At 36.3% G+C, this 27749-nt stretch overlaps 2 protein-coding genes and 1 long non-coding RNA gene across 35 annotated transcripts in view; 1 reads left to right on the top strand and 2 right to left on the bottom strand.

Moving 5' to 3' along the window:
* rap1gap2a (RAP1 GTPase activating protein 2a) overlaps window positions 1-27749 on the top strand; it is a 161441-nt gene that overhangs the window by 63803 nt on the left and 69889 nt on the right. For 10 of the 33 annotated variants that reach the window (XM_087283103.1, XM_087283088.1, XM_087283094.1 and 7 more), the window contains exon 1: window positions 17273-17549. The exons of the other annotated variants lie outside the window; for them this stretch is intronic. In XM_087283103.1, the coding sequence (XP_087139229.1) occupies window positions 17326-17549 (224 nt within the window). In that variant the 5' untranslated portion in view covers window positions 17273-17325. Of the gene's footprint in view, window positions 1-17272; window positions 17550-27749 lie in introns of those variants that run through there. 33 annotated transcript variants of the gene reach the window in all.
* LOC147833702 (retrovirus-related Pol polyprotein from transposon opus-like) lies at window positions 4900-12072 on the bottom strand. Its single transcript, XR_015509609.1, has 2 exons — window positions 5648-12072; window positions 4900-5460 (listed from the first exon to the last, which is right to left on the bottom strand). It is a non-coding gene; the product is annotated as a retrovirus-related Pol polyprotein from transposon opus-like (long non-coding RNA).
* On the bottom strand, window positions 10857-13675 carry LOC147833703 (retrovirus-related Pol polyprotein from transposon opus-like). Its single transcript, XM_087284280.1, has 2 exons — window positions 13479-13675; window positions 10857-13291 (listed from the first exon to the last, which is right to left on the bottom strand). Exon 2 carries the CDS (start codon window positions 12525-12527, stop codon window positions 10857-10859), a length of 1671 nt encoding a protein of 556 aa, XP_087140406.1. The 5' UTR covers window positions 12528-13291; window positions 13479-13675.

Genomic DNA, 27749 nt, shown 5'->3' on the forward strand with positions numbered 1-27749 from the left:
TCCTGTTATGCACCACACACTCACACCTGTTCCTGTTCTTCTTTGAGGTGCTCAAAGACTGATTACATGGACCATATATATACATCACACAAACACACAGCCTTTGCTGAGTCATGCCGTCTAGCCGTGTTGTGACCCCTTGCCTTGTTTTCCCGTTTTGATTTTTTGCTACCTGTATTGACCATTTGCCTGTTTGTGATCACGATTCTGAATTATCTGTATGTATCTGTTTACCCCTGTTTTGACCTTACTAAGCATGTATTTGTGTATTTATATAGCACATTTACTGTGTATGGCCTTACTAAGCGTGTGATGTGTATTTATATAGCACATTTACTGTGTATACACCCAAAGCGCTTCACAATCTCCACCCCACCACTAGTGTGCAGCATCCACTGCACTCACCACAAACAAGCTGTAGGTGGAGTGGAGAGACAGAGATAGAGCCAATTCGGTTGATGGGGATGATTGGGAGGCCATGATCGTAAGGGCCGATTGAGGGACTTTGGCTAGGACACTGGGGTTACACCTCTACTCCTTGATTTTTAATGACCACAGAGAGTCAGAGAGAACCAGAGAGAGAGTTTAACGTCTCATCCGAAAGACGGCGCCCACTGACAGTATAGTGTCCCCTTCACTTTAACTGGGGCATTAGGAGTCACACAAACCACAGGTTGAGCGCTCCCTGTTGGCCTCTCTAACACCACTTCCAACAGCAACCTAGTTTTCTATGTGGTCTTCCATTCAGGTACTGACCAGGCTCAGCCCTGCTTAGCTTCAGTGAGTAACCAGTGTTGGGCTGTAGGGTGATATGGCTGTGGCCGTGTTACAGTTTGCTAATCTAAGATGCTAATGGTGTGAATTTTATGTATTTATTTAGACTTATATTAAGATATTTTTATCTAATATAATTTATGCTACCAAATTATATTGCCTGAATACTATTTATGGGACAATATTATGCTAGCATAGTTTTATGTATCCTGTAATATGATTAATTTTTGCTTTAGCAGAACACATTTGTTTTGTCAATTTATTATAATTCAATATTAAACACATTAAAAGTATCAAAATATTACCCAACCAGAGGACTTTGGCAATCTCACATGAATCAGCACTAAAAAAGGCTTCACTCCAGACAAAATGGGGAGCGATTTCACCTCAGACTGTGGTTGAAGGTTGTGTTAGCATGTATGTGTGTGCGTCTGTCTAGCCGCTCACAGGTGTGGAGTTTTCAGATGACCGGCACTCTGCAGGTTACATCATGTAGCTCTTGCCACTGGAGACATTTCCCAGGCCCTGTGTCCTCATCGTGAGTGGCCAAAGTGTGTTTTTGCACCTGACTGAAGACGACCGCTGGGACACCATGTGAAGTGTATGGTGAAAGGTGTGAGCCGCTACAGATGTTTGGAAGAGAGAAATCTGTGATTTCCTATAGGGTATTTACACTGAGTGCGTGTGTGATGTGCTGAGGGAGTCGTGTGTTTGTGTGTGTAAGTAGATGAGGGAGTGGGAAAGGGGGTTGTGTTTGCTCATGCATTTGTGTGTGCCTCTCTAAGGGGCTCAGCTAGGAGCGTCATGGATCTTTGTGGAAAAGACTGCTCACTTTGTGTCCGTTTTATTTTAACAGGGAGAATACTGTTCTCTTTCTCTCACATATTCGTTTGGCAGTATCTCTCCAACGATACAATATAGGCTGTCTCTGCCGCTGATCACGTGGCCAGGTTTGCTTGTCAAGCAGCCCCTTCCCCAGAGGAAGCTCAGGGTTGCCTTGGGGATGAGAATCCTGGTGGCAGATTTGGGGAATCTGAGGCAACGTTACCATGGCAGAGGCTGAGTCTGGGGAAGGGGTGCACTGGCTGCTGGAGGCACTTGTTGTAGCAGGTGTTTGCTTGTTTTTGTCACATTCTTAATATTAATGAATTGTCTTTTGCATGCATGGATTACCGACTACTGTCCTTATATTCTTTACATTCTACCTTTTCATTGAAAAAAACATTTACATTGTACAGTTTTGCTACAGAATAAACAGCCTATTTAATTTTATATCAAATAAGCTATAGATTTTGTTATGTATATTATTGGCTTTTATTATTTATGCAGGCCCTCTGAATTTAAAATTAAATCCAGTTTTTATTTATTTATTTTTATTTAGTAATCAGAAAGTATGTTCAGTTAATTAAAATATGAGACCAATGAATATATACATTACATAAAATCTTTTGGCGGATGGTTATAAGAGAGCTAACCTAGGAGTTGTTGATTTTTAGGAATGCACAAGTAGTAGCAAATGACTAGATTAGATTAGATTAGATTCAACTTTTTATTGTCATTACACATGTACAAGTACAAGACAACGAAATGCAGTTTAGGTCTAACTAGGAGTGCAATAGCAGCAAGTGCAGGATATAGGTATAAGTTGAAGTGCAATTATAGAAGAAATATGATAATAATTAAAGATGCATATGAACATACAGATATACAGGTTGTGTTAACTACGGGCAGAGATTTACAATAGAAGAATGTATGTACACAATAGATGAATATATGTATACACAGTGCTCAGCATAAATGAAGTACACTCCATTTCAAAAATTTATGTTTTTATCCATTTATTAGTGAATGTATAGGTCATATATTTTGGTGGATTTGAACAAAATAGATTTATTCATTCATTCCTTCATTCATTCATTTATTTTCTTGTCGGCTTAGTCCCTTTATTAATCCGGGGTCGCCACAGCGGAATGAAACGCTGACTTATCCAGCACGTTTTTACGCAGCAGATGCCCTTCCAGCCGCAACCCATCTCTAGGAAACAAAAGAGATATTAAAACACACCCACACCCACACACACACACACACACACACACACATATATATATATATATATATATATATATATATATATATATATATATATATATATATATATATATATATATATTAAAATTATATTTTATTCACTAAACATATTTAGGAATGAAAAGATAATACAATTAAATCCATGCAAAATATTGCAAACTGCAAAATTTCAACTAAATCTTTTTTTTTTCTCTCGATTTTTGCAAATTTTTTAAAATCATATTTCATATTTCATATTTTTCCCTAACATATAAATTTAAACTACTAGTTTTTGGAGCCTAATCGTAAGTTATTTTGTTATATTAGCCCCAGATTTGGCTTTAGTACTGATTACTTTAATGTATATTTACAAATATCATATTTTATTGCATCCTATAGGAAATATGAATTTAAAGATTTGAGAGGGGTGTACTCATATATTCCGGCACTGTTTATCCATATCATGTTTTTAATTCAATGTATGAAGTACTAAAGGGTTCATTAATGTAAAAGTAACCACTACAAAACTAATTCATACCAATATATATTAGCATTTTAGATGGCAAACTACCCTTATGGTATTTTTAAATTTCACTGTTGTTGGTAAATGTTACGTGTTGTCTTTTTTGTTATTTGTGGACTGAGTCCTAGACAAATGTGCTGCTTGAGTCCAAGTCAAATTTCCTGCAAAAGACAGTACAGGGTAACTCAACTCATCTCAGCTCATGACAATTTATCCATAGCCTCTTATAAATGACATCAATATGCAGTGGGGGAAATAAGAATTGAACACGTCATGTTTTTCCCATGAATAATATTTCTAAAGGAACTGCTGACATGGAATTGAACCAGATTTTGGTAAAAACACAAACAATACAAAAAAAAAATCTGAATAATTAGTTATTTGTAAAAACAATGGAATGACACAAGGAGAAAATACTGAACTACTGAAATTATTTAATACTTTATGAAAAAGTTTTTTGGTGATGGCAGCTTAAAGTCACCTCTCATATGGAGAATAAAGTCACGAATTGCTCAGGTGTGAGTTTTTTCACAGACTTCATTAGTGTGTAAAACTCTTGATGGTTCTGTGGGTCTCGTCTATCAAATCTGATTTTAATTTTGTATTTTACATTGGATTCAATCAGGTAATTGGCTGGGCCATTCTACAGCTTGATTTTCTTCCTCTGAAAGCAGTGAATATTAATAATTTACAATGAAGAAATGCAGAGGTTTGGTTTCTAACTACTGAGAGATTTCAGCTGCTGTCTGGGCTTTAAATGTCATTTTACACCTCTCTTTCTTCATGTTCAATACTTTTTCATTTTATTACACATAACTTTGTAAACTAATTAATATTGTTTTCTTTACATATCTGTTTTTTTTTTTGGTTGTTACCAACATCCAGTAAAAATGTCAAATCAACAGCACCTTTACGAATATGCTTTCTGAGAAAACTGGTCACGTGTTCAATACTTATTTCCCCCACTGTATGTAATCAAAACATCAAAAATAGAAAAATGACAAAATAATATGACTTTCCTTTTTAGTTTAATGAAGGATACAAAAATCATATTCAATATAACAACAAATAACAGCTTATTGAAACCTATTTATTTAAGTTTTATTCTTTTTCTCAAATGGGACTGAAAATACTAAATAAGCTGGACTTTTAATTTTACTAGGTTGTTGTGAAGAAGCTGTGAGTTTTCTTTTCTCACATACAACTGGGAAATGATGGTGAAGTGACATTATACATAGCAAATCAATCTGTGTGACTCACAATTGTACACACAATTCACAGTAGGGCATATAGACTTTTTATTTACAATTATTTACTGATTTATCTACAAAATTTGCCAAATTCTGTGATTTCCTGCGTAATAAATTCCATAATTATGACTGTATTCTTTTAATTATAATTAGCTTTTAAGAAAATTTTAACTAGATGTAACGGGTATTAAACCTTAAAGGACCAAACAATTAAAATCAGAAGATTACTAAGAACGGGAAAGGAGGTAGTGGTGATGCTGAGTAACTCACAGAGACAAAAAGGTATGTTGCACAACGTTGTTCTGTATTAAATACACACACAAAAGAAATAACAATAAAATAAACACTAATTAAAAATATACCCCGGGTGCACCCTTTATATGACGCTGTAAATTTTGTTAAATTCACAATTTAACAAATAGATGAGAGTTCAAATAAATCAGCAATTTCCAAATTGTTTTGTTACATGTAACCAAATAAAATTTTTCCAAATATATCAAGTTTCAAATCCAGGAAGATCAAAATAAAATAAATGAATTATTTACTTTCAACTGTCTTTTGGGTACTCACAAAATGTCCTCCTCTTGAAAAAAAAAAGACAAACAGTCTTAAGGATCAAATCCTCTTACTTGAGTGAAGGGAAATAGTGAAAAAGCAAGTGTCCTTTTTCCCTAGAAGTCAGTCCTTTCCTGTAGGTCCACTGAAACTGCACTTGGGAGGCTCGCCATCAACCGAGAATCGCAAGAATTCCAAAATCCAGCAACAAAAAAAAACCTGGCCTGTTCTTCTAATGTATTCTTTTTTTAATTCCTATCAGGTACACGTGACCACAGTGATGTCTGTGAGCTGTAGTAAATAATAAAACACCATGCGGTTTTATAACCTTGTGATAATGGATAATTCTTCCATTAAACAGAAAAATACAACTTTCTATCACTTCTTAAACATGAAACTAATAAAATATTATCACATTCAACATGTTGTCACTCAATATGTTTTTATTATTTTAGCAATAAGCTAATGATGAACTCACCGAGTCAAAATGCATCCATCGCGCTCAAATCAGCATATATCTACTCAATCCCTCGCCATCCTCGTGCTATAGACTTATATTTTTAACATTATATTGGTTTTAAAAGTTTTAACTTATGTATTATTGCTATATTTACTTTATAATCACTTGGTTTTCCTTTCTGTCACGCTGTGTGTCTCTTCCGATGCTTTAGTAATATCCGCAACCACAAGGGGGCGGAGATGAGCATCCAGCGCTCTCATTTGCTGACTTAAGACTGCTGACAGCCTGACACCCAATCAGAGAATTATAACTCACATATACATGTTTTAACATTTTTTTATACATTTTATTTTAATACTTATTTTAGCATCAACACTTTAACACTTTAATAATGATGATGAGGTGTATATTTATTTATTATTTTATCTGTTTTTATTTGTCTTATCTATTTTATCTATCTTATCTGTTTTATCTACTCCCATTCATTATTTTATGGGGGTTACACCTTCCCCTCTTGAAACAATGCAAGTCCCTTTGCATGCTCTGAGCGGTTGGGTAGTCACTATGTTTGCTGGAATGTCAGAAGTTATAGGAGAATCACCCAGATCTTCAACACTATTGAGAGAGTTAACAAGAGCAGTGCTTAATCCTTGGAACAGAGACTGAACAACATGAGACAGAGGATTTCCAAGCTGAAAGTAGGTAAGTCTCTCAGGTTTGTCTCTCTCCCTTGCAGAACGTCTTAGTGAAGGTATTTCTTGTTCTGATTGTTGTTCTTCTCTTTCACAAGAAACAGAGTTTTCTGAATCATTTGCCTCTTCAACTTTACTCTCTCTCTGAGTGGGTAAGTCTTTATTGTTATCAGTTTCAGGTTGGTCTTTTCCAGGTGTCTCAGTTGTTTCACAGACTTCCAGAACATCATCAGATGGGTTATAAACTGAAGAGTGTACAGGTGCATTATAAACTGGAGGATCATTGGCTGGAAGATCATCAGGTAAGTTGTCAACTGGAGGAGTTACAGGTAGGTTATCATTTTGAGTTCCTTCCTTGCATTGAGTTCCATCTTTTCCGAGGTTTTGACCAGCTGATTCATCAGCTAAGGACACACTCTTCCCTTTTACTGGTTGGGGAACATCATACACTGTAGAAAACTGCAATGGTTCCACATTTTGATGGTTATCACCATACCACTCATAATCCTCATCTTCTGGACTAAGGAAAGAACAATCCTCTTCAGGTTGTTGGAAACCTGGATTCTGCCTTGTTCTAGGTCTTGACATTTTGGGTGGGGAGGGGTTTGAACTGTTTGACAATGGCAGGTAACCACAAGGAAGAAGAAGGTCCCTATGAAGGGTACGAAGGGGACTTTCACTGTTTTCAGGATGAACGGTGTAGACAGGTAAGTCGCCAGCCTTCTTTACCACCACATACACCTCAGATTCCCACTTGTCCGCTAACTTGTGCTTACCACGCAGTCTGACATTTCGCACCAGGACACGATCCCCGACCTCCAAAGAAGAATGAGTGACAGGTTTGTCAAACCTGGTTTTGTTCTTTTCAGCAGTTTTCAACATACCTTGTGAAGCAAGCAAATAGCTTTCCTTCAAGTGTGATTTCAGCTGTTTCACATACTCTGAATGAGGAATGACATCTGATTTCCCATGATGAGGCAGACCAAAAGCAAGGTCAACAGGCAATCTTGGCTGTCTGCCAAACATCAATTCATAAGGAGTAAACCCAGTGACTTCATGCTTCGTACAATTGTACGCATGGACAAGTGGCTTGACAAAGTCTTTCCAATGGGCTTTATCTTTCTCCTCCAAAGTACCCAACATGCCCAGCAGGGTCCTATTGAAGCGTTCAACCGGGTTTCCCTGCGGGTGATAGGGAGTTGTTCGGCTTTTCTTTATGCCTGACACTTCACAGAGCTCTCTGATGACATGTGACTCAAAATCAGGGCCCTGGTCACTATGCAAGCGTTCAGGAAACCCATAGTGTGTGACAAAGTTCTCCCAAAGACACTTTGCTACTGTTTTAGCCTTCTGATTAGGTGTAGGATAAGCCACTGCATACTTGGTAAAAAAGTCCGTAATAACCAATATGTCTTTGGTATTACTCCTGTCAGGTTCCAATGAAAGGAAATCCATACACACCAGCTGTAATGGCCTAGTGGCATGAAAATTGACCAGAGGAGCTGCTTTTTGGGGTTGTGCCTTCCTACGCACACAGCGACTACACTCCTTGACTTTTCGTTCCACATCTGCAGCCATTTTTGGCCAGTAGAAACGAGATCGAATCAGATCTACAGTCCTCTCAATCCCTAGGTGACCCATGTCATCATGTAAACTGCTCATCACCAAGGGTCTTAACTCCTCAGGGAGTACTAGTTGGTAAGTGAGTAAATTATTTTCCTGCCTTCTTCTATAGAGTATTCCATCTCGCAACTCAAGTCGATTCCACTCCTTTAGAAAAAGAGGAAAAGTTGGAATCTCTTTTCGCACTGTAGGAGAAGGTTTCTCCCCCAACTCCAAGTGGAAAATGACTTCTCGAAGGACTGAGTCTGCTCTCTGCTTTTCACCAATCTCATGTGGTAGGTAAGGCATAACAGGTAATCCATCTAAATTACAATCCTCTCCATACTCATCAGGTATAGCATCAGGACAGAGTGCAAGTGATCCCACCAGTGCAACCCCAGAAGCTGCGTCTTGATTGATAAGGTGCTTTTCGCAAATAGCATGAACTACATCATTTGGGGCACTAACAATGTCAGCAGCATCATGGTGATGGTGTTGTACAAATTGATGGATTCTTTCCTGCTCTTTACTGGACCAAGCAGTCTCAGGAATGGGTTCCTGGGGTCTCCTTGAGAGACTATCCGCATCTACATTCTGCTTGCCAGCTCTGTATTGCAATTTGAAAGAGAAGGTGGAAAGAGCTGACAGCCATCGATAACTTGTAGCATCCAATTTTGCTGTAGTGAGGATATAAGTCAAGGGGTTGCTATCTGTAATAACGGTGAACTGGTTACCGTATAAGTAGTCATTAAACTTTTCAGTCACTGCCCATTTTAGGGCAAGGAATTCAAGTTTGTGAGCAGGATATCTAGACTCACTATGAGACAACCCTCTGCTTGCGAATGCTATTGCACGCATCTGCCCATCCTGTTCTTGATAAAGTGCTGCCCCTAGTCCCTTTGTACTTGCATCAGTGTGGAGAAAATAAGGCAGTTTGGGGTCAGCAAATCCCAGAATAGGTGCAGAAGTGAGTTTTTCTATAAGGGTTCGAAATGCTTCTTCACAAGAAGGCGTCCATCGATCACCAAAGGACTCTTTTGGGTTATGGTACTGGCTTCCTTTGTTACACTTCTTGGCACCCTTTCTTAGCGGAGGATATCCTGAGGTCAGATCATTAAGTGGCTTCACTATTTTAGAGTAGTACTTGATGAAACGACGATAATATCCCCCAAAGCCTAAGAAAGACCTAAGTTCTTTTAGGTTTTTAGGTACAGGCCAGGTTTTTAAAGCTTGGACCTTCTCAGGGTCAGTCTCCACTCCATGCTCTGACACGATATGTCCCAAATAGCGGACTGAAGTCTGGAAAAACTTACATTTTTCCAAGGAGAGTTTCAGACCATATTCCTTTAGACGAAACAGGACATTTAATAGTCGAGTCTCATGTTCTTCCAATGTGTCTGAGAAAACTATTAAGTCGTCCAAGAAAACAAGTACCTCCTTCAGATTAATGTCCCCCATACATTTTTCCATTAATCTTTGGAATGTACTTGGGGCATTCGTCACACCCTGTGGCATGCGATTAAACTCCCAAAATCCCAGCGGACAGACAAAGGCGGTTTTGGGTTTGTCTGCCTCATCCACTTCTATCTGGTAGTACCCAGACTTTAAATCGAGGACAGAGAACCATTTAGATCCTGTCAGAGCCGAGAATGTTTCCTCAAGATTCGGCAATGCATAGGCATCTCTCACTGTTTGAATATTCAGCTTGCGATAATCTATACATAGACGTACATCCCCATTCTTCTTCCTCACCACCACAATTGGGGAAGAGAAAGGTGACTCTGATTCCCGGATGACTCCACTTGCAAGAAGATCTTGTAGATGCCTACGAACTGCCTCAATATCTTGTGAATGAATAGGTCGTGCCCTCTGTTTAAAGGGAGTTTCATCGTGCAATTTAATGCTATGCTTCACTTTCTGGGTGTGGCCAAAATCTAGGTCATGATGACTGAACACTTCAGGTATTTCTCTGAGTTTTTTAGAAATGCGCTCCTTCCATACCTGAGGTAAGGGGGAATCACCAAAGTTCAGAGTGAAATCACCCTCTCCATTCCTATTGGAAGTTTTTGAAAGAGACTGTAAAGAATCCACAGCATGGAGCTCAGCGATCACACATCTGGGTGGGATAGTAATGTTATGATTTGTCTCATTGGTAAGCACAACTGGTATACTATTCATCTGGTTCTCAGGCTGATTAAGAAGACACCGCTTGACAAACACCCCTCCAGGTAGAGACGAATCAGGTGAGTGCTCCACAAGTATAGTCTGATCTATTCTGCATGGATTTGAAACTGAACCTCCCACCACTACAGTCTGACCAGCCATTAAAACTTTGGGTGCTCGACTCCTCAATCGTACATGGCCAAGAACACCACTTGTGTTTTGTCTCCATCTTATTTCAAGAGTTTTAAGTACCACTTTGTAACCATATGAACAAGGTTGAAATTTTGGGGGATCAGCACTTAAATACTTCTTATAGAGAACATCCAAAGTGTTTGTCCCAATAAGAACCAATGACTGATTGTGAGCTTTTACATCAGGAACTACTAAGGCTACTGTAGGTATTTCAACGCTCACTCCTAGTAATTCTTCTGGAAAGGTAATTCCCATTTCTATGTAGCCTTCGTATGGAACAGATAGACCATTTGCGCCTTCTACTTCCAGGATATCATCAATGGACTTAATTGGGTATCCTGAGAGATGCTGTTCATAGAAGGACTTTGGAACTGTTGTCACTTGAGAGCCTGTATCCAATAAACAGCTGCATTTTTCATTGGCTATAATAACTTCAGCAATGCTCATAGCACCTATTAACCCCTTTGGCAAGCTAGTGCTTTGCACTTTAGAAACCTGACTTTTTTCAAAAACATGATTAGTATTGGGACATTGTGATTCCAACTCAGCCCCTGTCTGTCCCACAACAAGGACTGATTCTAGTTTAAATCAGGGTTGGAGTTGGCGTTCTGAGAGTCCCATAGTAGCTGTTTTTCTCTCAAAAGTTTACGCTTGGCATTAACAAGTGTGGGGTTTGGCTCAGAAGTGCAAGAGGATGCAATATGACAATCCTCACCACAGGTAAAGCAGTACCATGGTCTAGGCCTGTCCTTTTGTCTTTGGCTAACTGGAGTCCTAGTTAACCGGTTAGCAGTATCTGACTTCTTTTTCTCCTGTTTATTTACTACTGCTTGCTGTGAAGCTTTCTTTTGGGTTTTATGAGCAGGAACAAGGCTAGCCAACTGACTTTGTAGTTTTGCTATCTGTCTCTTGATCTCCTTAGTTTCAGCTGCAAGTGATACCATGTTTGAAACTTCTCCTTGCTCCACCTCAGAAGAAACCCACGTCCTTTGCGAGTGCATTACTGCTCTTGGTTTAGAAGACCCAAGATGCTGCTTCATACGAGTGACTTTTGCGGTGTGTTTGTCTTCTTCAGTGCGTAACATAAGTAGAAGCTGCCCAAATGAAGGAGGATTATTACGCCTTCGCTCTAGCTGCAGGTCAGTAATTAGATCATTATCCCAGCAGCCTCTACAGAACTGCTTGAGAAGATGCCGATCTGCTTCTTCAGGTGAGACACCACCTCTTTTTATTGTCACTCTTAAAGCTGTCTGCAATCTGTACAAGTAAGTAGATGGCTTTTCACCAGCGTCCTGCAGAGTATTCATGAACTTTGCAAGGAGTTCATCTCCATCCTCAACAACTCCAAAAGCAGAATCCAGCAACTGAAGGTAAGCTGATGATGGAGCTTCAGAGCTAAGATGTTTTATAACATCTGCTGCGGGTGGTAAAAGACTGTCTACTATTTTCCTGGATACGTTCAAATCAGATAAGGTGGAATCTTTCAGCATTAGCTCTACACTGGAGCGCCAAGTGTCGTAATCGACCTCACTTCCGGGTCTGGGACATTTTCCTGAAAATACCCTAAGCCTTTGCTGCATAAGTCCTTGAGTAGCCACTTCACCAGTTCTCACCACATGTTCAATTACGAGTTTTTGAACCTCAGGTGGATTTAACACCTCTGAAGAGGTTAAGAGGGGGGGCTTATTTGGTTTAGCAGAGGTATGCTGTGACAGTGAGTCATCTGGTTGACTAATTTTGACAGGGGCTGGGGTAAAACTCTCTTCAGGACATACCTGAGCTTGCGGTTCATCCAGATCCTCGTCATCAGCCTCTGTGTCAGCGGACGTTGGAGTAAGCTCAGCAGTCATTTGTGACAGCATCTGGCTCAAGACAATCTCAAAATCAGTCCCACTCAATTTTGCTACTTCTTTCAGTCCCTCCAGGTATGACTTTGTGACACTGGTTCCCTTATACTGTGTAAACACACTAGATAATGCTCTCACATGGTAAGTAACACTTGGGTCACTGGACAGCTGGTGAGTATAAGGTAGCTGTGGCTCTAGAGAATGCAAAGCTTGGCCACTGGTATATTCAAGTATAACACTTTGATAAAACTCAGAATCCCTGTCACTAATAAAAACTGTTTTGGCAAAAGAACCATATTGTTTTAGAAAATCAAACAGCTCATCATCACTTTTGTCTTGTGTTAAACCGCTAATGATCACTGAGTTCGGAATTTTAATCCCTTCTGCCTCTATTATATCCATTGTCAATTGTTACTGGTCAACGTAGGCAAAAATAATGGCTTAGAATGTAATTAATACTCAGCAACAGCGCCACCTCCTGGCTGGCTCGCCACTTTGTAACGGGTATTAAACCTTAAAGGACCAAACAATTAAAATCAGAAGATTACTAAGAACGGGAAAGGAGGTAGTGGTGATGCTGAGTAACTCACAGAGACAAAAAGGTATGTTGCACAACGTTGTTCTGTATTAAATACACACACAAAAGAAATAACAATAAAATAAACACTAATTAAAAATATACCCCGGGTGCACCCTTTATATGACGCTGTAAATTTTGTTAAATTCACAATTTAACAAATAGATGAGAGTTCAAATAAATCAGCAATTTCCAAATTGTTTTGTTACATGTAACCAAATAAAATTTTTCCAAATATATCAAGTTTCAAATCCAGGAAGATCAAAATAAAATAAATGAATTATTTACTTTCAACTGTCTTTTGGGTACTCACAAAATGTCCTCCTCTTGGAAAAAAAAAGACAAACAGTCTTAAGGATCAAATCCTCTTACTTGAGTGAAGGGAAATAGTGAAAAAGCAAGTGTCCTTTTTCCCTAGAAGTCAGTCCTTTCCTGTAGGTCCACTGAAACTGCACTTGGGAGGCTCGCCATCAACCGAGAATCGCAAGAATTCCAAAATCCAGCAACAAAAAAAAACCTGGCCTGTTCTTCTAATGTATTCTTTTTTTAATTCCTATCAGGTACACGTGACCACAGTGATGTCTGTGAGCTGTAGTAAATAATAAAACACCATGCGGTTTTATAACCTTGTGATAATGGATAATTCTTCCATTAAACAGAAAAATACAACTTTCTATCACTTCTTAAACATGAAACTAATAAAATATTATCACATTCAACATGTTGTCACTCAATATGTTTTTATTATTTTAGCAATAAGCTAATGATGAACTCACCGAGTCAAAATGCATCCATCGCGCTCAAATCAGCATATATCTACTCAATCCCTCGCCATCCTCGTGCTATAGACTTATATTTTTAACATTATATTGGTTTTAAAAGTTTTAACTTATGTATTATTGCTATATTTACTTTATAATCACTTGGTTTTCCTTTCTGTCACGCTGTGTGTCTCTTCCGATGCTTTAGTAATATCCGCAACCACAAGGGGGCGGAGATGAGCATCCAGCGCTCTCATTTGCTGACTTAAGACTGCTGACAGCCTGACACCCAATCAGAGAATTATAACTCACATATACATGTTTTAACATTTTTTTATACATTTTATTTTAATACTTATTTTAGCATCAACACTTTAACACTTTAATAATGATGATGAGGTGTATATTTATTTATTATTTTATCTGTTTTTATTTGTCTTATCTATTTTATCTATCTTATCTGTTTTATCTACTCCCATTCATTATTTTATGGGGGTTACATAGACCTTTCCAAGATTGTCTATGAAGGACTTGAAGTGAGTTTTATGTGTTGAATGTTTTTTCTGGAAAAATCACAAGGATGGGATGTTTATGTATGCTCTTGAATGAGTGCTTATAGGACAATGGCCAAAGAGCTTTTCAGTACTGTAATGTCACAGTGTTGAGCAAAGGAAAGGGATTCATTTACGAGTGAAAAGTGGCTGATTTGAAAGTTGAAAAGTAATGAGGAAAAGTAATGTTTTGTTATGTTAGTCGGTTTGTTTCAGAGGTGGAGCAATGCATTGTTGAAAGAATTCATGTGTTTTAGTTGAACAATGTGTGCCAAGTCATGCACATCAAGACTTGGAATGTGTTTTAAGAAATTAAACAGCAAAGTCCATTTTGATTTCTCGTCGACTTGACTTTAATCCTTATTGATTAACAGAGGACCAGCTGGCCACGGTTCCTATTTTAGCTTTCATTTTAGTTGTCAGAGAACCATCTGTTTTTGCAGACATGGGTAGTTAATCTTTTGCAAACAGAACAAAAAGACCTGAATAGGTTATGGCCATTATTAGACACAAAAGCACATCTGACTACAAGATTTTGGGAAAGACTGTAATGTTATTGGTGACTGCATACTTAGTCTTATTTGGGTGTGAAAGACCAATAGGCATAACAACTGCTCTGTAAACAAGTTCTTGCCACCTTAAATCAACTTTTTTAGTTATCTTAACTTATATTAATCAAACTGATTAAAAATATTAAGTGAAACATTGTATAACTAAAAATAGTTAAAACCTGATTAACTAAAATAATAGTAACCTTCTGGTCATATAATTTTTGGTCCGACTTTAGTGTCCTTAACTACTGTGTACTTACATCAAAATATAAATTCAAAAAAGTTGATGTGTTCATGATGTATTGCTGAACTTCTGGTGCTCTTAAGGTGTGTTACTGGTAGGGTTTGGGACAGATTTGGGGGTATGAGTGGGCTCATATATAAGAGATGGTCAATGTAACTATAAATGTACTTACAGAAATTAATTACAGACGTAATTACATGCAGGTATTTAATAATTAAAGCATAAGTACAATGTAAACATGTATGTACACAATAAGTACAATGTAATGAATTATTAATTTAGCTGTAGGTATACTATTATAAGTTTACCTAATGTAAAGTGGAAACTCATTTTTCTATAGGATTTTTGAAAAACACTTCTAAGGGAAGTCGTTTGGAACAATTGTTTCAGAAACCGCTGTTTGTTGTGTTTAGACATATTTGGACACATATTTAGAGGTGAGAAAAACAAATTTATCCAGCAGACTAATGAGCAAACCAGTATTTTAATTCATAATGGCAAAAAAAGCTGATTAGTGTTCGGCATGTTGTCTGGTTGTTTTAAAACAGTCCATAATATGGACCAATTATACTGTAACCTGTCAATCAAAAGTGTTTTTTTAAGGTATTCAGGTTGAATAGGAGTTAATATTAATAATATTAATAATAATAATAATAATAATATATATATATATATATATATATATATATATATATATATATATATATATATATATATATATATATATATATATATATATATTAATGATGGAGACCAGATTTTTTTAGTGAAGGGAATTTGCATTGCTTTAAAATTTCTTAAATTAATTATGATTCAATTATTTACATTTACTTGTTTAATCATATGTTTTTATGTACATTAGGGTTGTACAATATACTGTTTCAGCATCAATATCACAATGTGTGCATCCGCAATAGTCACATCACAAGATATGCAATGTTGAGTTGGGATTACAGATGACCAGAAACTACAGGTCAAAACACATGAGATTTGTGAAAACATTGCAGAATTTAACAATAATAAAGTAAAAGTTTATTATCTGTATGTGTTTTTAAGGCCTGTGACTATGTTAGCATTTAAAGAGAGATTCAAGAATTTTAGTAGTGCATAAAAGTTTAATAAAAATTTATTTTATTGAACCATTTTTATGGTGCAAGACTATGCAGTGTTATTATTCAATTGATAATTCCATTTCTGTACCTGAATTCTGTTACTTTCTCTAAAAAAAAAAAAAAAAAAACATAAGCCATGGTTTATTTTACATTAATATTAGCTCCATTGTGTTTATTTATGACTGTAGTTTGTTTCATTTATGTACAGTATGTTATAAATTATGTATAGAAATATATTTTTATTTCACTCCCATACAAAATCATCCCAATTAATCTTAAATATTGACTTTGCAAATAGAGATATTTAAGTCCTCTGGTGAAATTGTGCAGTATTTATATCGCAATATATATTGCAGAGAAAAAAAAATCACAATGTCAAATTTTTCCAATATTCTGCAGCCCTATTACAACTAGTTTCTTTTTTTTTTGTACTTGTAAACACATTTTAGTGTTATTTAATGTGGTGACATATAATGCCAGGAGCAAGAAATGGCAGATCTGAAGCCAGTACCTCCTGGAGTTCCTCCACCAGCTGAGCAGCCGCCACTGAGATGAATGGAAATGCTAACGGATAGCCTTCTCCAGGTATTACAGACCTCCTCGGGGCGATTGCTCAGCAGGTCCTTGCATTAATCCGTCTATGAGCCAGATATCCATGGAAAGAGTCAACCCATCATAATATGCAGACAGCAGAAGAGGGAGTAACTTCCCGGGGTGGGAAAAGGCAAACAGAAAGACAAGATGAAAGACAAACACAGACAGGAGACAGAAATGAAGAACGGGTCAGATGAGATGCTGGAGGGAGCAAAGCACAATATATGCCTTTAAATGTGGACACAAATAAACTGGAAATACTGCGGTAGAGGAGGAAGGTCGGGTCAGGAATATTCACCAGTCTATTGTTATAAACCTGAATGTGCTGGAAACCTTTCTGAGAGGCCATGGTAAACAGGAAAAGAGGTCAAGGATGCTGACAAACAGGTGATAGAGTTTCTGAATTAAAGGTCATGCTGAGATTCAGATTCAGAAGGCAAGAGTGAACAGATGTTTTTTTTTAGACTCAGCAAGTGCAGAAAGCAGAGCAGTCCAAAAACACAGCAGATGGAAAATGACTGGAAAGTGAGAGAGGCATGGGCTTGTGCGATGTGGGAGGAGCTTGTGTTCTGCTCTACCAACCAAATCAAGGCAAGAGCAGCACTGAGATCTGGAGTAGGAGTCAGTGAGAGTAGCAAAGAGAGAGATAGAGATTAAAAGGGAGGGGCAGGTGAGACATGGGAGGGGCTTGTGTTCCATTCCACCAATCAGATCTAGACAGGGGCAGGCGATAAGAATTGGTGTATGAGCAAGTGAGAGGAGGAGGAGAGAGAGAGGGAGAGAGAGAGAGAAGGAGAGAGGTAGACGGAGATGTATATTCTCAGTCCTTCAGCCAGTGGCAGAGAGCTTGGTCATACCAGAACAGCTCAGGACGGTCCTGGTCCCAAGTCTGTTTTGGAGTGTGGACCGGACAGCATGTCGGATTCAGAACCCAAAGTGAACTCTAAAAAAGCCGGCATCCGGGCTGCTGTCATTCTGATCGGACTACTGCACAAGTCCAGACGGCAGAAGGAGAGAGAGAGGGAGAAGGAGCGGTGGGTGAACTTTTCTATTTCCCACCCTCTCATTTGACCTGCTGTTGTCATTGGCTGGTGTGCACTATATTGTTGAGGTCTATGTTCGGGTAGATCATTATATGGACTTTATATACAATTCATTTTGTCCCAGAGTGGGTCAGTATGTAGTAATGGACATTTTTTTCATGGTTCAAATGGAGATGTTATTGTTTGCTGCTTCAGTTTTTGTCTTCCTCATCCTTTGCCTCAAAGCAAGATTTTAAATCTCATTCATGGCTCAGGACACTTGATGGAGTTTGCTATTGTGTGGCATTGAAATATCTGAACTGGAGAAATAACACGCAAATGTGACAACTGTTGATATGCAGTGACGTATATCAAGGAAAAAAATGATGGCATTTTTTGGCTTTGAAAGAATATGAAGAGAGATGTTTGAGATATTTAAAGGCAGACTTTGTTGTCTTGTCAAATCTCAGCATGGTCTCAGAGTTTAATTGTAACTTGTTTGAAAGTATTACCAATAATAATAAAAAATCTTCAACTTTTGTTAAATTTCAGTCCGTTACTGTCCACCTCCTTTGGAATTTGGGAAATTGAATAAGTAATTTCTAAATAAAAATTGTTTCTCAAATAAATTCTACACCAATTTATTCAATGATCTTGATCTTCAGTGAAAGTATTTAAGATTTATTCATTCATTCATTTTCCTTTAGCTTAGTCCCTAATTTATCAGAGGTTGCCACAGCGGAATGAACCACCAAATATTGTGGCATATGTTTTACACAGCGAATGCCCTTCCAACCGCAACCCGGTACTGGGAAAGTATTTAAAATAATATATAAAGTAGAAATTTATCAAATATTTTATGTATTTTATTGATTGAAATCCTTTAAGTAATCAGATTTAGTCATTTTTAGATGTTGTAAACAAATAAAAGAGTATTGGTGTACAATTTGCAATATTTTTTTCAACTAAACAATTGTAATGTTTAATTTAATTAAATACTTGTTATTTTCTTAAAATTTGTGACATTTGCTAGCAATTAATGAGTTAAACAATTGTGTCGAAATAAATTATACACCATGTATTTGATTGTAGTTCTTTACGATTACTATTTTTGTTTTAATTACATCTCTACCTTTTAAGTGTTTAAACATTTATAATTGTCATTTAGCTAATAAAGTTCCATGTATTAATATTAGTTAAATACATTGAAAACTAAAGCATTTAGTCATATTATTAATTTCAGCATCACCAAATGTAAAGTCTTATTTTAATAATTAATTCGGAAATATTATTGAATGTGAGCTGAACAGCTGTATGTTAGTTAACGAACATTACCAAAGATAAATACTATAACAACGGTATTGCCAATGTTAATATTAGTTCATTCATTAACTAAGGTTAATGAGCCTTGCTCTAAAGTGTTACACAAATAATTTAAATAAAATAGGTCTTAGTTAATAATAAACCTGGTTAAAGCTCTTCCAAAGCTTATATATCATTGCTGACTAGTAGAAATAGTCAAAATAATAAAGAGATTAAAATAAATTATTGTGATAAAGCAGTTTTTCTTCCCCTTGTAACAACAGTCCATGTATACTGAGTTTAAAGCAAATACAGCTCGGCTAAACAAACAGAGAGTGAACAGAGCGAGAGAGGGAGGGAAGGGGGTGGTCGTCCAGGTCAGATCATATGCAAGTAAACCTCAGAGGATGAGATCGCAAAACTATTTGCCAGCATTTGTTATCATTCACTCTGCTTCTCCAGCATCTGTCTTCTTGGTTAATAGCTGCCTTGATCTCTATCAGTTACTTTTATTATCACTAACAGTAACCCCAGTGTGCACGCTCACTTTGTCTAATAATTAATTAAAAAACGTTTTTGACCGTATATGCGGAGACGTCCAAGTGCACTCGTTTACTCAGGTGTCGTGCCATTTGGAAGCACACAATGCGATTTGTGTTTCTCCGGCTCCATGTGTGCATCTCCATTTGCATAGATCTCCTCGATAACTGGCATGGTTACTGACATCAGCTGGAGTCGCCACTGTTATTCCCTCTAGATCGGCTCTGTCCCATTCTTTAGCTCACATGAGCTCTCTGAAGGTCTCTGACTGGCTTTTCAGTTCTGCCACTGTATGTTTAAGTGATCACATTTAAATGTATTTCCAAAACACTGATAACTGTTATCCGTTTTAACTGTTAAACAATGAGTAAGCTGTTGTCCAGGTTTATATGCCAACCATTAACCGTGGAATGCAAGTAAACCATGTTTAAAGAATCTTATTAAAGGTGTCAAAGAATGAAAATGGGTATTGATAAGAGTTCAGTACATGGAAAAGGCATATCGTGAGCCTCAAACACTATTGTTTCCTTTAAATCTTTTTAGTGCAAAATCTAGTAAAAAACGGGCCAATCAGAATAAAACACAGACTTTTTTTCATTTTACTTGGCACTATTAAAATGCACAATGCCAGGCTGCATTTGATTGGCTAAAGCAATACTTAGTTAGATTACAACAATTATGCTTTTTTGAAATTATTTTTAAGTGTATCTAAACTTATATTAAACTTACTATATAAAATGAACTCTCATTTTGGAAAAGGGAGAATCAGTGATACAGTTTTGTATTCATTGTTAAACAATGTAGACAAATGCCGAATTGTGGTGCCCGTGTAAACACTCATGGACTGAAAAGTTATTTAAAAAGTAAATAATAGGAATAATTATACGAAGAAGAGAAGAAGAAGAAGTTGTGGCGCAGTTCATGGTTTCATGTCTGGTGTACGATTGTAAAGCAGTTCTATCTGCCTACAGCACATCACAATGCAAAATGCAGGATATACAGATTATACATCTATTCAGTCCCGCCCTGAAGAAGCATAAGGCGTGTCATAAGGTCTTTTTAAATGTATCTTTTGTTAGTTTAGCATGTCCATTGAGAAACTTGCTGCGTATGTTTGTAATGAGACAACTAACACATGAAGACTGCTGAATATAAGTGTTTAATGCATGTTTTTTGCATGGTCAATCACCCTACAGTGGTTTTTCTTGAGTAAACAGACCACAATAGACTTTATAAATCTCATCCTTTTGCAGAGGTTGATATTAATTTCTGCCTGTATTTTCATATATGTTAAAGCTTTAAAAAGCTCATTGCTAAGTGTTACTTTGGATCTTCATACAACACTTATATATATGATGTTTCCCAGTACTGGATTGATGCTGGAAGGTCATCAGTTAAAACAAATGCTGGAATAGTGACCCCTGATAAATAAGAGACTAAGCCGAAGGAAATGAATGATGCAGATGCTGACATTTGATTAAAGTTAAACATTTTACAATTATTGCTTAATCTGGGTATCAAACCCATAACATAATCTGTATTACATATAACTGTATTACCTGCTTTCTGTCATTAAACTGACAGAAAGCAGGTTAATGTTTTACACTGTAGGCAAAATTAGCATAAAAGGTTCATGCTTTACCCGCTTCCTTTATCAGAGTAAGGTCATAAACAGGTTAAGGCATTTAGATGACCACATGCATTGTCGGCTTATTAAACACAATGAGGTTAAGAGTGTCCATTTAAATCCACTAAATGATCGATAAGCTGGTCATATTTGTAAAAACGCTATAATGTGAATCACCTTGATGGCAGGTTGTTTCAGGTTTGCTCTGTCAGAAAGGTTGCTGCTGCTTCTTTTTAATCGAAACGTTGATTGCTGTAGTAATTGCATTGTTTTATCTTAGAGTTGGAGATTCAAGAGCACTTCAGAGTGTAATTTGATGGAGGCTCTTTGAGTGCATGAAAAGCTTTTTGAAAAGCATTTTCTTAATCAGTATTTGATCAGACAAGCTACATGCGTTACATAAATATCAAGATTTGTTTTCTATAGTGAACGTCATGTATCAGACATATTTTATTACTCTATAGGCCGATTTTGTTTTAAAGATTTAAAAACTCCTTTGTAGAACAAATAAGTTAGTTAAACTTTCAGGAAAATGGTACTAAAGCTGTCACTAGGGCTGTACCTTTGCAAAACATACACTTTTGTTCTTTTAAGGTAATATGCAGTGCATTCTCGTGACACTTCTCACTAAAAAACTTTTTGACTGAGTGGTTAATTGGTATTAATTTGTGTTTTAGAACTTTTTGCTCATCCCCAATGAGTGGTATGTTTGTGGGCATGCCTTCTTTTAAAATGATATGTTTTTATATGAATAAAATTATATGAACTTGTATGAAATTTCTGACAATATGTTAAATACTGTAGTTATATTTCCTACTGTACTTTTAGGGCAATATTATGCAAAAAAGTTTGAGCATAAAAGTGTACGTTTTAATAAGTTATCACCCCAGTGAAAGCTTTTGTGCCTTTAAGAGTGTAGATATAGATTTTCCAGAGATAACTTTCCTATACTTTAATGACATGTTCCCAGAAAACGCTTAATTGCAAAATATACGTTTTATAACGACTTGATTAGTTATAAGTAGAGAAAAAAAAACTTTCATTTGAAGATGAAATTAATGTTTACATGTCAACAGGGACTGAAAACACTCACATGTGCTTGAATTTGCGTGGATGAAAAGATACTCTATTTAATGTCCCCACTTTTCACAAAAACAAACGTGTGTGTGTGTGTGTGTGTGTGTGAGCGAGTGAGTGAGTGTGTTTGTTTGTTTGTTTGTTTGTTTGTTTGTTTGTTTGTTTGTTTGTTTGTTTGTTTGCGCGTGTGTGTGGTTTAATATTCACAGACACCAGTCCACACACTACATGATTTGAATAGGTTTACAATCTCACTTTTGATTCATTAAAAATTTGCCAAATTCCATAACATTCCGTGTTATAATTCCATTTATTATTACAAGACTCCATGATTCCATCCATGTTTTGGACATTGCAAAAACCACAGGACCTTATATTCTCTACACTGTAAAACAATTTTGTTAATGAACTATTTACATACTTTTTTCAGTGTTTTCAGTTTATTTATGGTTGTGGATTGTATTATGGTATGTCAATCTCTGCTCTGTTGACTTTTAATGTTGAAAATTCAACTCTAAAGTTTAACAAATTTTTTTTTTTTTTTTTACTTTTATTGGCATTTTAGTAAGTTAGTACTTTAGTACAAATAAATACATGTATAAGAAGTAATAAATAGATATATAATTCTTTAAAATTACAGACAATGTTCTGGCAGTTTAAAACAACTTGCTTTACTTTTGACTTGCTCATTTTTTCCACATAAGTGATTGTGCCTTTGTTTGGGCCTTAAATGATCCAAACATGGACCCGTTGTTGGGTCAGCTAGAAACATATTTGAATCTTTTTTTTTTACCCTAAAATGATACATATGAGTAAGGTGCTAAACTCTCAGAAAAAAAGTACAATGTTGTACCAAAGAAGGTACAAACCCTTGTCACTGGGGCAGTACCTTTTTGTGGAACAGAATTGTATTTTAAGACAAAGAAACAAATTTGTACCATTGCAGTTTGTACCTTTAAGGACATGATTTGTACCAAGGAAACTAAAATGTACCTTTGGTTTTTAAAATTTGCAGATACAATAGTGTTCCTTCATCAAAAGTACAAATCTGATTCATGAAGGTTGACACGTTGTACCTTAAATCAAAGTCAAATGTCAAATGTGTTCCTTCAAGAGCTATTTCAAGGCATTTTGCTATATCCAAAAGGTGTCAGTTTCTTTTCAGCGAATATAAAACGTCAAATACATTTATTAAACAATGTTTCAGTTTACAAAAACGTTTTTTGCAAAAAAGACACAAATTTTTAATTTACAATGAAGTATAAAAAAATTAAATTTAACTGCAATCAAAAGAACTATTTTTTCTAAACATTTCACAACACTTTTCACAAAAAGTACATTCTTCCATGTACAGTATGTAACCCTTTTCTCCAATTTTTACACAAAACCTTTGTAATCATCTAAAAGTTATTTTAATTTACTTAATTTTAAAATTTAAATATAATTATGCTAAAGTATTGTTACAAGATATGCACAATGTTTGACTAGCTTTACAATACTAAAATGTCTGCATAACACTGTATATGTGGGACTTTTGCCGTCTCACATGCGCAGTGGAAAGCAAATTAATAGTGGATATCAATAATGAAACTGTTTATTAGAAAATGCTTATCAAATGTTTATTAAAAATGCCTTAAATGTTTAGTTTACAATCATAAGAGGTCTTTTATGTACCATATAACTTTTACAAAGGTAAAAATTTGTTTCTTAAGGAACATTATTAACGTGTACCTTCTTTTCTGAAAGTGTACTATGAACCATTGAGGGTACAACATCTCCATTTGTATCCCAAGTGTTCACAAATGGACCCCAACCGTACCCTTTTTTTCTGACAAAGCATGCAACATATTAATTGAAGCTACTAAAAATGTTAATAAAAAGTCACTTTTTTTTTTACTTTTCACAGTTAAAAGTTGTTGGAAGAAAGATTAAGGTCCCATAATGCAATTCAAAAGCACAAATAAAAGATAATCACAAAATACAGAATCACAAAATACAGAAAATTGCTCTTTTATTTTTTTATTTTTTTTATTTTTTTATTTTTTTACAGTGTGGACACATACAAGTCGTAATACTGCAATTTATTTCATTTTAGGTTCTAAGACATAAAGTACAGGATCATATTTGCTCTTTACCAATTTGCTTAGTTTGATGTTTTTTTTCCATTGGTTAATAATTCTGTACTTTACATGATGTTCCTCCTCCATTTATCTTGGCAAGCGCTGTGAGATGAGAGCAGCAGCGAAAGCATTTCTTCATAAGTTCATTAAGCAGCAAAGCAAATGTTTTTTTCTGGTTTCCTGTTTCATTCACTGAAATCTAATTTTCTCCACCTTCATCACTCATTTCTCCCATGATCCTGTCTCCTGCAGCTCAGATCAACTGCCTTCACCTCCTGACTCATTCTGTTTCCGTCACACTTTATTTTCCTTCAGCGTTTTTCACTTTTCTCCCGCTTCTACAGTGCTACCTCTTTACTCTGTTGTTGGGAAAGCATTTTGATTAGCAGCTGTGTGAAATTAAACTAAACTAGGTCACCTTTTGCCCTCTGTCTTGCGTATAAACACACACTGACTCAATGTTCTTTAGGTCAGACGATAAGATTCCAGTTCAGTTCCTCATTCGGTTGCACAGATCACACACATCATCGTCTGTAACTGTAAGAGTGAGCCGTCGATGAGATACCAGGGAAACAGAACTAAAATAAAAAAACACTGCTCATTCATCCAGAAGAGGCTGTAAAACCATCCTCTAGTTGCCAGCACAATGACAAAGCACACAGTATGTCATAAAATCTTAAAGTAAAGGGGCAAATGGAGAAGTTATTATGTATGATATGCTGGTTCCCATCAGTCCTGCTAAAGGGAAATTATTAACCCAAATTTAAAATTCATTCACCATTTGCAGACCCCCCACCTGTTCCAAACCTATACGAGTTTCATGATGAAAATGTCATTAACTGCTTGATTACCAACAATTTTTAATATATATTTTGAATTCTTAAATTAAAATGGCCAAGCATACACTGTAAAAAGGTGTCCGTTAATTAACATGTTTCGTATTTTGTGGTCCACACAGTGTTTTCTGTTTATTTAGCCATGATCGCGAAAAAGTGATTAACATGCGGTACTTTGTATGTAACTTATATTTATTTATTTATTATTTATTATGGGTATGCGGATTAGGTAGTTGAAACGGTAGGCTACAAATAATTAATTCGTTATAAATTAATTAATTATTCATAAATAATTAATTCACTGCCGCCTACGACGACGATGCCAACGTCCATCGTGAATGTTTCACATTAGACATTATGCGATGCCGAATTGGTCGACATCGCCCAACACTGTTGTGAATTGCATTATGAAAGTTTTGTCTCCCCTCTGTCGTTTTTGATGTTGAATATGGAACACAAGTGACTTTTATTGGTGTTTTAGTGCTGGCAGTTTGTTACCAGTTTTTTTTTTTTTACCATAATTTACCACACAAACACAGAGAATATCACTTCAAACTATAAAAACGAATGTCACTTTTCAAACTTTTCAGCATCAAAAGCTTTTGGAAGAAAGATAAAGAACCCATAATGCCATTTAAAAGCATAAATAAATGGGGGGAAAAAACATGAATCACAAAATACAGAATTTTGAAATATTTTCTTTCCTCAATTCTTTATTCTGTGTTTTTCTAGAAATTATTCATTTTTCAAAATACTGTATGATGATTAATTTATATCACACTATTTATATATTAACATTATGTCTTTGCTGTTCCATATAAAAGGTCAAACTGAGTAATATTTACACAGTTCCTGACAGATTTCATTTCTATGATGGAAAAGTTTTCTCTTCAAAAAAGTTTTTTTTTTTTCCTGTATCATCTAAATATTTTTGAGATTATGCCATACACTGTGGGTCCCACACAAACAATTTGAAGGAATTAAGTTAGCTTATTAATTTTTACAAAGTTACGATTGAACGAAAAACAATTTTGTTGTCCCAATAAAACTCTTTGCTTTTGTGTTTTAATTGTTGTTTCAGCTCATTTAAAATAAGCAGTTTGAGCAAACAGCCAACAATTTTTTTCTGAGTGCAAGAAATCTTAATAAATTTGTCATTAAAGTTTATTTTTATATAAAACATTTACATAAAGACATGTTGAACATACACTTGTATATTTAAGCCTCTGCATGTTTGAATGCATCTTTTTAAATTGTATTTTTAAACGCCCTGTGAAGTGCTTTGAAATGTGTATTTTTTTTATTCGATGTTTGACGTAATCTCAACCAAAACTCGAAGAGAGGGTAAGACATAGTGTAGCTCCTCCCCTTTTTACAAGACAGCCAATAGCATTTGTTTTACCACAGCTGCCAGTGAAAGTGGTTGAGCTCAAGTGCATCAAATGAAAAACAAATGTGAAGCGTCTTGAAGGGGGGCGGGGCATGTCAGATACTAGAGGGCATTTGATTGGTCATAAGATTTGATAAGAAACTGAAGCATGTGGTGACCTGAATAAAACCACTGATGCATTTAGGAGGAAGTGACAAACTACAAGTACTAGCTTAAACATACTTACTTAATTACTCCCAGGGCCATTTATATCAAAGTTGATATTTAGCCACACCATATTTGGTGTTTTGTAACATCTAGTTTTTATGAGGTAAGTTGTTAGTCCCAACGCTCAACCCCCAATCTGGAGGACCAGGACATACACTACGGACAATTTAGCTAACCTAATTTACCTACAGCACGTCTTTGGGCTGTGGGGGAACCAAAGCACCCGGAGGAAACCCATGCAAACACGGGGAGAACATGCAAACTCCACACAAAAATGCCAACTGACCCAGCCAGGGCTCTAACCAGCGACCGTTTTGTTGTGAGGCAACAGCGCTATCCACTGTGCCACCATGTCACTCCACACTAGCTTATAGACATCCTAAAAACTAATGATATTGATACTAACATCTAAAAAAATCTTGATTTTAATTTCATGGGACCTTTAAAATAAATACATCCTACCAAAAAATAAGCATCACACCAACCTTTTAACCTCATAACTCATGACTTGCGAGCAAAATTCAATCTTTTATAATATGATCTGTCCAATGACAGATTACGTTCATTCATATAAGCTCGGGTTCAGAGAGAAAAGTCTGAACACCGATATCAAATCAATCAAAATTCAATCAAAACAAATGTTGGAGCCATTTTCCCTCTGCTTCACTGTTGCTGTAGTAACTGTGTTTTACCATACATTGTGCAGCAGCTGTCGGTCATTATCAAAATATAAAAACGTGCGTGTATATATTGGTCCATTGAACTGTATCTGTAAGTGGAATAGATGAGGTGACCGAGACTCTTTTAACAAGTGCGCCGAGACGGTTTCACTGACAGCTTGTATAGAGCCTATTTACAGAGTGCTTGAATTGAGGAGGGTATTTTTAGAAGTCACTTTTCTTTTCCTCGTTCTCTCTGCTATTCTCACTCTCTCTCTCTCTCCAAACCCTGTGGCGTCCTCTTTGTCTCTTGTCGGACTGTTGATTTAGTGATATGGACAAAGGATTAATGCATTTAAAAGCCCCAGAGGAGCACAGGTTGCTCTAATAGAGGCAGTGATATCAAAAGCTCAATGCCCGTTTCTCTTCAGGCCCTAGTGCTGCTCCGTGGGAC

Source organism: Danio rerio, chromosome 15, assembly GCF_052040795.2.
Source record: "Danio rerio strain M-AB ecotype USA chromosome 15, GRCz13ab, whole genome shotgun sequence".
Classification (NCBI taxonomy): domain Eukaryota; kingdom Metazoa; phylum Chordata; class Actinopteri; order Cypriniformes; family Danionidae; genus Danio; species Danio rerio.

What these genes read in the sequence shown, in the direction of transcription:
- LOC147833703 (XM_087284280.1), bottom strand. Translation starts at nt 12,527, where the DNA reads ATGGATATAATAGAGGCAGAAGGGATTAAAATTCCGAACTCAGTGATC.